General features: G+C 46.4%; 1 protein-coding gene across 4 annotated transcripts in view; it reads left to right on the top strand.

Annotated features, from left to right (window-relative positions):
- Positions 1-12,244, top strand: part of LOC132392814 (collagen alpha-1(XVIII) chain-like) — a 269,811-nt gene that overhangs the window by 174,857 nt on the left and 82,710 nt on the right. For all 4 annotated transcript variants that reach the window (XM_059967218.1, XM_059967219.1, XM_059967217.1 and 1 more), the window contains one exon: positions 8,778-8,822. In XM_059967218.1, coding sequence (XP_059823201.1) covers positions 8,778-8,822 — 45 coding nt within the window. The remainder of the gene's footprint in view (positions 1-8,777; positions 8,823-12,244) is intronic.

Raw genomic sequence — 12,244 nt, 5'->3', positions numbered from 1 at the left:
GGCCCTTGGTGAGGTTTTTAGAAAGTTATTTAGAGACGCTACTCAGAATAGGCACTTCCAGCCCTTCCAGCATATTTACCTAATGACCAGTTAACCTACCCGGTAAGCCTTTGACTGTGGGAGGAAACTGAAGCACCCAGGGAAGACCCAGAATTCCACAGGGAGGACATAAAGAGACTTCTTACAGATGGCGCCGGAAAGGTCCAAGCTGTAGTAGCCTCACGCTAACCGCTACACGACCCTGGCGACATAATGGGAATCGTTAAACAAAATGAGAGGATTGGGAATTGGGATTGGGAATAGTAAACTGCCTTGCACAGTGCATCTGTAAACACACAGAAACAGCGCAGGAGTAAACAGGTTGCGTTTGGGTTGGGAGGCTGTGAGCAAGTGGGGCCCCAGCTGTTCACCCTCTATGTCAATGACAAACCACACCGAAGCTGGCTGGCACTGGCAGTCTGAGAAAGGCACACAGAGGGGCTTCTTTGGGATTTTGGGATGGATGCGAACATGGCAGACAGAATGATCCATGCAGCACAGAAACAGGTCCTTCAGCCTGTCTGGAACATGCCGACCAGTTGCCTTGCCGATTCAAGTGCTTTTTAATATTTTCCTATAATTATTGTGGGGGTTGGAACTTTGTGTACATGCTCTGGTCACCATACCTTGGGTCAGATGTAGTTGTAACAGAGAGACTGCGTAAAGCTGGGCCAGGTTGATTCCTGGATAGCTTGTGCATATTGTCAGGAGAGATCATGCAAACCGATTTCTTCCCTCTCCTGTTCAGAAGAATAGCAGGTGATCTCATTGAAGCACACAACATTCAGGCCAGACATGGGGCTGATGTTTCCCTTGGCTGGGGTGTCAGGAATGAGGGGCCGCCAGCTCAGAATAAGGGGTCAGTAATTCGGGACAGAGATGAGGGGACATTTCTTTGTCTAGGGAAATGTTTTTGAATTCACCTGACAGGACCCTGTGAACGATCAGTTCTCAGTCACTCAGTGTGGTAAAGACTGGAAACTTTTTGGAGGTAATTATCTGATCTTGAATTAACAGGAGAATGTGGCAAAAATCAGCCACGCTCAGTGCCATATGGCCCTATTACACTTCCTTCTTGGTGTTTTCTGGGTCTGGTCCGGCTCTGATACAGAGTGATGCTCTCTATAATATCCTGCATTAGTCTGATGCTCATATTACAACTTTTAACCTGAATGAAAGAGAGAATTTTTAAGCAGGCTTAGTAAAGCGCTCTGTAATATCCAGCCCCAATATGGCCCTGAAACAATGGATAGGATTAGTGGTGCCCGTATAATATTAGGCCCCGTTCTCAGCCCTTTACCTGGGTCACTATTCCCTGTACAAGATCCTGGTTTCATTTTAAGGACCAGCACATTGCCAGGGTTAGCACTGATCTGCTCCGGTCTCGTGCTGACGGTGGAAGGGATTGGGTTGTCCTGCATAATCTTCATGCTTAGCCTTGCTCTGTCACAAAGCTGTGGGTTTGCCACTGAACACCAACGTGGAGCTTCCCCTCTTGCTCCTTTACCATTTCACCTTTCGCAACTCAAGTCCTGGTTGCTGAAGTAAGTAGCAGAAAGGAAGGAGCAAGGAGCGTGATGCCAGGCAACGCGTGGTTAACGAATGGTGTATCAAACGCTTGGTCAGAGCGTAACTTGTCTCTTCTAAAGAAATCACTTGGCACATTGTGTTCTGTAAGTGAGTGAGTGAGTGAGCTCTGATTCTCATTAGAGCACGTTCCCAAGTGATGCTTCATGCTGCCAAGTTTCTGGTTCCAGCTGTGCTTCTCACATCATCACAGAGCAGCGGCCCACCTTCACCCTGAGGGTGAGGCCTGTTCTACACGTTTACCCTTTCCTAACCCCTCCCCACCCCCCACACCCCCCACCGACCGCGTCCGGGATTTCCAGAATCGCCACTCGACAGATTTCAAGCTCCGTTGTCTGAATTACCACCTGAAACCTGAATGAAAGTGAGAATCTTTAAGTGGGCTTCACAGGGCAGGTTAGAAACGCTGAGGTTTGTCAATGGGAGGGAGGTTGTGGGGGAGAGGGCAGGCTCTGTGAGGGCAGCATTGAGAGAGGAGGGCTCGGCATTCTACAAGTCCAACCGTACAGCCGGAGGGCCCTGGTTTGGATCAGATGACCTGCCGTGAGCGGTCAGCGGTTCACAGTTGGGGTTGACCCATCCAGAGCGTCAGTAGAGGTAAAAATCACAATGGTTTCTGAGGCTCCTTCAAACCCCAGCAAGGGCAGCACGGCAGCTGGAGTAATGTTTTCAGAGTGCCCCAGGTAAGACTGGGCACCCATCCTGCTGCCATCACCCCGTTGCAGCATGGATTTCCTCTGGGTGCTCAGCTTTGCTTCCACCTTCCAAAGACAAATGGATATGGGCATGCTACGTAGGTGCAGGAAGTGGGGATCCTCAGAAGGTGTCGATCATTGATGCTTCAAAGTACATGTGACAAGAAAAGCTAGATTTTATTTAAGGATAAGGTTAATATTAAAAGTTTGGATGTATTCAGTTGTAAACTGCAGTGTAGGGCAACATTCACCACAGGCAGTCCCTGAACTATGACAGGGAAACGTTCATAACTGTTTGTAAGTCAGAAATGACTAGGAGTGTGTGGGAGAGGGCGACAACAACAGCTGTGTGCAGGAAGAGAAGCTTCACTGACTCGGTGAGTGAGTGAGTGTGTCTCCTCAGACTGGCCCAGACCCCAAGTGGTGGATGGTGAGTGAATACAGGTGAAAACACTCCAGTCCCACCTGGCAGAATGTCCCTGAAGCCACTTAGCAGCTGACAAATTCATCCCATCCATCCTGCCGGTTTCCCACATGCTTACTCATATGTATGGGTGTCCAATAGTCAGTGTTTTGCAGCCTCAGAGGGATCTGAATTTCCCACTGGCTCACAGACCCCACCCTAAACCACTGGCTCACTGGCTCCTCCGTAAATCCACTGGCTCACAGACCCCATCCTAAACCACTGGCTCACTGGCTCCTCCATAAATCCACTGGCTCACAGACCCCACCCTAAACCACTGGCTCACTGGCTCCTCCGTAAATCCACTGGCTCACAGACCCCACCCCAAACCACTGGCTCACTGGCTCCTCCGTAAATCCACTGACTGACAGACCCCACCCTAAACCACTGGCTCACTGGCTCCTCCGTAAATCCACTGGCTCACAGACCCCACCCTAAACCACTGGCTCACTGGCTCCTCCGTAAATCCACTGGCTCACAGACCCCACCCTAAACCACTGGCTCACTGGCTCCTCCGTAAATCCACTGACTGACAGACCCCACCCTAAACCACTGGCTCACTGGCTCCTCCGTAAATCCACTGGCTCACAGACCCCACCCTAAACCACTGGCTCACTGGCTCCTCCGTAAATCCACTGGCTCACAGACCCCGCCCTAAACCACTGGCTGACTGGCTCCTCCGTAAATCCACTGACTCACAGACCCCACCCTAAACCACTGGCTCACTGGCTCCTCCATAAATCCACTGGCTCACAGACCCCACCCTAAACCCTTCAGCCCGATGTGAACAGGCAGGCTCACTGCCCATCTATGAGCACGTAGCTATGTCCTCACAGTGAAGACTTCATTCACACCCGGGTCTAAATCAATATGAAATTACGATCGAATTATATATACCAAAAGCATCTTGGGTATTTTATTGAGATTTTTCAGTAAAATTAACTTGGACATATCGTCACTTTAAAGGACTTTACAATTCCTCTTCTCAGTTTTAATTTTTATTTGCACACTGCATCTTTTTTTGCACATTGGTTGTTTGTCAGTCTTTGATTATGTGTATTTTTTTTGTAAATTCTATGGTGTTTCTTCCTGTAATTGCCTATAATAAATTAATCTCTGAATGAGCAGGCTTGAATTTGTTGCCTTTCGAGTGCCTTCTTTAACGCTCTGCACACTTGGGATGTGGCCACTTCCCCAGCTATGAGAGTGCCAAGATTCCGACTTCAGTGATGACACAGAAATGGTGTTTCTGTTCGCTCGCTCTGCAAAAGGCAGAATCTCCCGGTGGCTAACCATTTGAGTTCCACTCCCCATTCCCATTCTGACATGAAGAGCCATGGCGTCCCCTACTGCTGTGATGAGACCACTCTCAGGTTGGAGGAGCATTCCATCTGGGAAGCCTCCAACCTGACTGCATTTCTTTAACTTGCCATAATCTGGCTCCTCTCCTGCCCCTTCTCTTCTCACCTGCCTGTCACCTCCCTCTGGAGCCCTTCTCCTTCCTTTCTGCAATGGTCCAATATTCCTTCTTCTTCAATACTCCCAGCTTCTCACTTCATTCCCCCTCCCCCACCCACCTACCTTCCCCCTCACCTGACTTCACCTATTGGTTGCAAACTTATATTTCTTCCCCTCTTCACACCCCACCCCCCCATTCTGGCTTCTTTCCAGTCCGGTGGAAGGGTCTCAACCCAAAATGTCAACTGTTTATTCCTCTCCATAGATACTGCCTGACCTGCTGAGTTCCTCCAGCATTTTGTTTGTGTTACTCTGGATTTCCAGCATCTGCAGAATCTCTTGTGTTGACATTTATCTAAGCTGAGGTATTGTGTGATTTGAAGATGGTCCACTTTCTAGTTTGGTAGTGGTCTCCATGGGTTTCAAAGGTATAAGACAGGGGTTCCCAAACTGGGGTGCCCGCACCCCCGGGGGTGCGAGATGGAATTTCAGGGTGTGTGACAAAGAGTGGCTTGTGTCCTTGAGTGACAAACACAACTGCAAAGGATGTGACGCAGCTGCTGAAAGACGTCTTTGCCAAACATGATTTAGATATCAAAGTCATTGGTTCTATGTGCACTGACGGGGCACCTGCAATGCTTGGAAATAAATCTGGCTTTTCTGCATTGATGAAAAAGGAGATTCCAGACTTGCAAGTTACCCATTGTTTTCTTCATCAGCATGCTTTGGCATCAAAAACATTGCCTCCAAATTTGAAGAAAGTCCTTGATACTTGTGAGAAGGTCATCCACTGGATCAGGGGGCGTGCTTTGAACCATCGCATCTTCAAATCATTTTGTGAGGATCTGGGAAGTGAGTATTCCGTTTTGCGTTTTCACACAGAAGTCCGTTGGTTGTCACGAGGACAAGCTTTAAACCGCTTCTTTGAACTGCGGGAAGAAATCAAAGTTTTTCTGGAGGAGCGTGAATGTGATCTGGTTGGGGCAATGGAATCACAGGAATTCGATTCGCCCAAATGCTGGTTTACTTAGCTGACATTTTCACTTGTATGAATGACCTGAATGTTTCTCTTCAAGGAAAAGTGATAAACATATTGAAGGCTTGTGAAAAGTTGAATGTCTTCAAAGAAAAGTTACATCTTTGGCGTCGAAGGATGGAAAGGGGCAGTCTCTCAAATTTTCCTTCACTAGAAGAGATGGTTGATAATGCTGGATCCATCACTCCTACTGTGCGTGAAGAAATTGTGACTCATTTGTAAATGCTTTTTGATGGATATTTTGCTGCTGGAGACCTGAAGATTTCAGAAGAATGGATCATGAGTCCATATTCCTACAATTTGGAGAAAATGTCAGATGATGAAGAGCTGAAGGAAGATCTTATTGATTTGCGGACAAATCGAGCTCTTGAAATGGAATTTGAAAGCAAGACTTTGGAGGAGTTTTGGTGTGTAGCTCTGGATATGTTCCCAAGACTTGGTGGAAAAGCACTCCGTGTCCTCATTCCATTTGCAACAACATACTTGGGTGAATCTGGATTCAGTTCTCTTTTGTCAATCAAGACAAAATCTACAGGCAGACCTGCGGATCACAGTCAGCAAGAAAGTTCCACATTTTGACAAAATCATGAATGAGAAACAGGAGTAAAGTCCTCATTGAATTTTATGTTCATAATTGGGATTGATTTTACTGTTTACAATTTTTTTCTGAATAGATTAGAATCTGATTACTCAATTTATATTTGCATTTTATGCACTGAGTTAAAAGCTTATTTTTATTAAGTTCAATTTGTTCACCTGTAGAATTGTATGTGGTTCAATTTGTGGTTGAAATTAGAAATTAGACTTCCTCATCTTCAAATGTGATATTACTTTTGTAGGGGGTGCGAATATTAATCAAACGTTTCCTGCGGTGTGGGGCATAGAAAAGGTTGGGAACCACTGGTATAAGAGGAACAGGGTTCATATCTTTCATCTTTGGATGACATCTGAATATTCTCCTCTGAGTATGGTTGAAACTTGGAAAGGTGTCCACCAGTGAGATCAGGGAGAGTATGGATACACTCTTCTCGGGCTTCCAGCCAGATACAGGTGTTGATTTTAACTGACGTTTTGATGACAAACTCAGCCATCTTCATCAGGGATGATGCCTGGGCATGTCTAGTCCAGTTGTATTGATACCCCCATTGTCCAACTCTCTTGAATGGTTAGTCGTCATCCAATGAGTTTTCCGCTGGTCCACCTTGTTTACAATCAAATTCCAGTTCATACTTTGAGCAAGAGCTTTGTTTTTATTAAAGTTCTTTTCCTCTAGTTTTATTTCAATGGTTTCCATCACTAGGCGGTCCCAAAAACCATTGGTGTGGCACAGTATTTTTGTGCTGTCAAAATCAATCCTATAGCCATTGCGAATACAATGTCCTGCTACTGCCGATTTCTCTAACATGAACAGATACACCTCCTGTGCTGCTTGATGCGGGATTCCACCGTGCGACCTGTTTGGCCGATTCGCAGGGATGTCTTTAAACTCTAGCCACTCTGAGTCTCAGGTCATCTTTGACCCACAGAATTCAGGATTTCAGCTTCCCTATGGGTTTGTGGATGGTATTAATCTGATAGTTCTTCAGGATTCAGGCAATCCTTCCAGAAACCGTGGAATTATAAGGAAGACAGGCAGTCGTGACTGGTTCCTCCTTGTTGTTAGGTTTCCTGGTTTTTCCATCAGTCCTTTTAAAGTCCGGATTGATTACCTTCACCTTGTAGCCATTCTGTAGGAATGTCGTGTGTTATTTCTTCATTGAAACACTCCGGATCCAAAATAATTTTCGCATGGTTAATCAAAGTAGAAAGAACCTCTCTACGTTGGGAGGTGTGATGGTGGCTTTTATTGTGGAGGTATATGTCCGTGAGAGTGGGTTTCTGATAGGTGCCATGTCTGAGGCTACCACTCGGTTTCTGTCATATTAGAATGTCCAGGTATGGGAGGCAACCTTTCTTCGCCATCTCCATGGTAAACTGGATGTGCGCTGCTCAGATGGTCGTGGGGTGCCTGGAGACCATGAGGCCACACTACGAAGGTGTCATCGATGCATGTGAAGAAGCATTTGGGGTGTTAGGGCGAAGAGTTCAGAGCCTTCTCCTCAAAGTCCTCCGTATATAAATCACTAATAGCTGGCGAAAAGGGTGATCTGATGGTCACTCCGATTGTTTGTTCATTGTAGTTCCCCTGGTAGAGGAACTGCATTGATGTAAGGGTGGGTTCAAAAAGATCAGTGGTATCCTTGTCAAACCCAGACCGCAGGAGGACCAAGCTGTCCTTGATGGGAACGCTCATGAACAAGAATACCACGTCAAAACTGTCCCCCGGGGTCAGCTGAATTTTGGTTATCGTTTTTACAAAGTCCGAGAAATTTGTGATGTGATGCCCACAGCCCCTAACAGAGGGAGACAGTATGGTCATTAAATGCTTAGCGGGGTAGTAAGTCATAGAATCTATCTCACTGACGATAGGCCTAAGGGAGGAATCCTCCTTATGTACCTCAAGGACCCCATGAAGTCTTGGTGGTACTAGCGCCTGAGGAAAGCAAAGAGTACTTTAAGAACAGGCAGTACCTCATTGTTTTGAATTGGTTTGGCATTTCATGGAAAAGATTTATGTTGTAAGCTAGACAGAATATTATGTCTTTCTAGAAATGTCAAATAACTGATATAATGAGTTCCAACATTAATATTTACAAATAAGACCTAACTGCCTTTGTGTATAACAATCCTAATTCCTCACAAACATTTAGTCTGGCTCATAATTTCTTGGTTTTGCAACAACTGTGATATGATTGGAGAATGGATTTTGGTTTGAGTGAATGAATGAGGACAACAACGTAACCACACACCACTATCACATGAGTCAGAAGTTAGTAAGAACAGAAGATAATGAAGTTCTCAGTAGGTCAGACAGCAGCCATACAGGGGAAACAAAATTAATGTTACAGGTCAATTTCCGACTCCTGGGGCGAGAAGGGGACAGTCAGGATCCTAGCTGGGTCCATCTGCCCATCAACTGCTCCTCACCTGCCACCCCTCCTTCGCAACCCTTTAAAATGACTGTCTCCCCTTTATACTTCCGTGTTCTTGATGCAGCGCATTGACCCAAGGTGTCCATCTTCCCTTCACCTCCAGATTCCAGTGTTTTGTGACTGCATTCAGCCACCTGCCTTTGTTTACAGCCCAGCAACAAATAAGCAAATAGTCTGCTAGAGGTCCCAAATTCAATCCTCTTATTCTTTTAATTTCTTTCACTACACATCTTCAATTGGGAATTTTTAAGTCCTTTAAGATTCGAGCTCCTGAGAGTTGGAGGGTGGGGTAAGTCACTTGCCATAGTTCATGTGAACTGACTCAAATTTCCCAAAACTTTGCATCAGTTGCCATTCTGGTTGTTGTTTGCTGAGAAGTTTAATGACAATTTTCTTCACGTGGTGGGACTCAACTTCAGACGAGTTGAACCAGCATTGATAGTAATTTGTGTCTTTCTGTTCTGCAGGCTTCTGGAGAATTTGGGAGTGGATACAGAAGAGGGATTCAAACGGTAAGCAGGAAAAATTGGCGAGGTTGCATTGCAGTAGAAGAGCAAATGGCCAATTCAGTTCTGCCCCCAAGGGGAAATATTCCATCATATGCTAAACCTATAGCACAGAATCAGATCCTTTGGCCCACTCAGTCTCTGCAGTCCACTGCACCAACACTGACCCCAGTTTAAAAAATTTCTCCCCGTATGCCTGTCAAACCCCACCAGATTCCACCGCTCACCTTCGCACAAGGGGTAATTCACAGTGACCTACCATCCCGCGTGTCTTAGGGATGCGGCCAGAGAGAAAACAGGTGAAACAAAGGGAGAACGTGCACCACCAGGACCACAGGCCAGTCTGTGTGTGGCTCTCTGATGTCATGAGCTCGCAGTGTTGCCCATACTTCTCTTCCACCAGCCCTGGTTCCTGCTTCACCCCCTCTGCCATGTCATCTCAACCTCCTACAGACACATCCCACTAATCATCCTTCAGGCTCGTCAAAATCTATCCAAATCTCAATGTAATCTCACTTTAATGCCCTTGCCAGGTGGCCCCAGTTTCCAAAACATTCCATGTGAACTGGCTCTCCAAGTTCCTCTGCGGATCCACATATCCACCTTGGCCTCATCTCTCCCTGGATACTCTGCCCTGGTACCTTGTCCCCATAAATAACTCTGTCCTTGGAAACTTCCTAACTTTTCCACCCTTAGTAAATAGAAGTATCATAGCCTATGCCTTGATATTGTGTTGAACCTCTTGCCTGCCTTGGTTCCAAGATCATCATTCCTTCCTTCTGCATTGTTGTAGTTCTGAGCCATTATCCAGATGTCAATGTCATTCACTCCTGCCTTTGTATTTATGGGGGTTCCTGCTTAGGAGCCTGGCCAGTGAACCCCTTTCCAAGATCTCAGAGTGTGTTCTTTGCTAAACTGGGCAGAATCTATAAAATGCTCCTATTACTCTGAAGCTTAATCTACAACACGATGCAAGTCGGGCAGCATGATGGTGTAGTGGTCAGTGTATTGGTTTTCAGCGATCGCAGACCAAGGTTCAATTCCCACCACTGTCTGTAAGGGGTTTGTATGTTCTCCCCGTGACCACGTGGGTCTCCTTGGCGTGCTGCAGCTTCCTCCCACAGTCCAGGCAGGTACAGTGAGCTGTGGGCATACTATGTTGGCACCTGCGGTGACTCTTGCAGGCTGCCCAGCACAATCCTCTCTGATTGATTTGAGGCAAAAGGCGCATTTCACTGTATATTTCAATGTACATGTGACAAATCAAACTAATTTCTTAATCTCATCTCTCGGTTCTGGTTTGAACAGAGTGGGTCTGTACTGTCCTTCACAATGGCCTTTGACATTGTATGGAGCCTGTGGTCTGCTTGGCCAGTGGAGAGATGCTGGCTCTCTTACGGTGCCCTAGACTACTCTGTCTGTTCTTTGCTCCTTCTGCCATTCTTCTTGGATTGGTTGACGACTGAGGGCTGTAATTCTTTTCAGTATTTTCCCCGCAGTGGAAGGCATAAACTCACTGTGTCCTTTGAAAGTGCTGGAGGGGGGATGGAGAGGGAAGGGGAAGAATTATTAACCCCGTCCTTCCTGTCTCGTTCTGCGTCTCCTCCCCAGCAAGCACCTTGATGAATATTAGGATCTTTGCAGTCACTGGGTTCCATGAACACCCAGATGTCTGTTCCAGCTTCCAGACGTCCCAATGCCCTTAACCCTCCCATGACATCCCACTGTGTTTTGACACTGCAAGATCCCACCAACCAGAGGGAAAGAAGGCCAGAAATGTATCTGCAGTCCGCTTTGCAAACTATGAAATGTGACCAAGTACAAGGTGCTGTATGACAGTGTGAGTAGTGGTTAGTGTACTGAGTGGGATTACACTCTTTGCAAACATTGTTCTTAGATAAGGCAATACAATGACAGAGGAGGCCAAAGTTTATTTAATCCCTAATACCTTTCTTGCTTCCACCTCCTCTGTATCCTTCTCCTGAGATACAACCTCAAACTGACGTTCACCCACCCACTCTGCAGTTTAAGACCATAAGGTATAGGAGCAGAATTAGGCTATTTGGCCCATTGAATCTGCTCTGCCATTTCATCATGGCTGATTCATTTTCCTTCTCAAACCCAGTCTCCTTCCTTCTCCCCGTATCCCTTCTTGTCCTGACCAATCAATCTATCAACCTCAGCCATAAATATACCCAATGGCCTGGCCTTCACGGGCAGCTCTGGCATCGAATTCCATAGATTCATCACTCTCTGGCTAAAGAAGTTCTTCCCATCTCTGTTCTAACAGGGAGCCCCATCATTCTGAGGCTGTGTCCTCTGGTTTTAGACTCTCCCACCATAGGAAACCACCTTCCCACATCCGCTCTATCGCAGTCTCTCAACATTCGATGGGTTTCAATGGAGTTACCCGCGTAGGTTGTTAATCGTGCAAGAGCATTGTTACAGACCGCAGACTGGTCCTTGGCTGCAGTCCTCGATCTAAACCTGTCTGAATCATCTCCCTCTTCCCCACCTCAGTTTATGCTGGGTGGGGCAAGTTGTTTAATGAGGCAAGGAAGAGATTGGGGGAGGGGAAAGCAGAACTACTTCCTTAAATTCCCCGACAAATTACTTTTACGAGTTATCCATATTAATCCCAGCTTTCTTGTAGCTGTTTTGTTGGAATTCAGAGATCAATAGGGTGTCAATATGCCAGTGTATTTGTCACATCCACCAACTTTTCTTTACAACTTTCCAAAGCAAGGAAATAAGTAAAATTGTACTCATTCACTTTACAAGCTCGGAATGTCTCAAATTGCTTTGAACGAATGAGGTGAGGTAGGGTTTGGATGGCCCGGATTCTCTGGCACCTTCTCTGGTCTCTGAGGTAGAGCTCCAGGGTTAGATTCACCACTCAAATGGGGGGGGGGGGGGCGTTTACACTCTGGACTGACTCCCCATTGTAGTGGCTGTACAATCACTGAAGCAGCCGAGATGTTAAACATCTCGGAGAGATAAGAATAGCTCCTGCCTCGGTGATGATGATAATGATGGGGGGTGGGGGTGGTGGGGGTATCCCAGGCCCCACTGTCTGATGCTTGTCCCTCAGGCAATTTCAGGAACGCACACCGACTCATGGCCCTTGAATGCCCTCTGTGAGGTCTTGCTGGGTGTAAATTAGTTGCTGGATTACCTTCGTCACAATGGCAACTGCAGTTGATGAATACCAACAGTGTTTTTTAGTTCGTACTTGCTTACAGCATGGAAGGAGGCCATTTTGACTTTTGTGGCCATGCTAGCCCCTCAGAGCAATATAGACAACCCCATTCTTCCATAACCTAGTTTTAATTGTCATATGTCCACTGAAACATGAAAATGCACAGTAAAACGCATCAGTAAAACTAGTTTCCACTGTGTACGACACACGACCAATTTGTTCCATCACT

Source organism: Hypanus sabinus, chromosome 4 (genome assembly GCF_030144855.1).
Source record: "Hypanus sabinus isolate sHypSab1 chromosome 4, sHypSab1.hap1, whole genome shotgun sequence".
NCBI lineage: Eukaryota > Metazoa > Chordata > Chondrichthyes > Myliobatiformes > Dasyatidae > Hypanus > Hypanus sabinus.
Note: the sequence above shows the minus strand (reverse complement) of the source record. Positions and strands in the feature narration are given on the sequence as shown.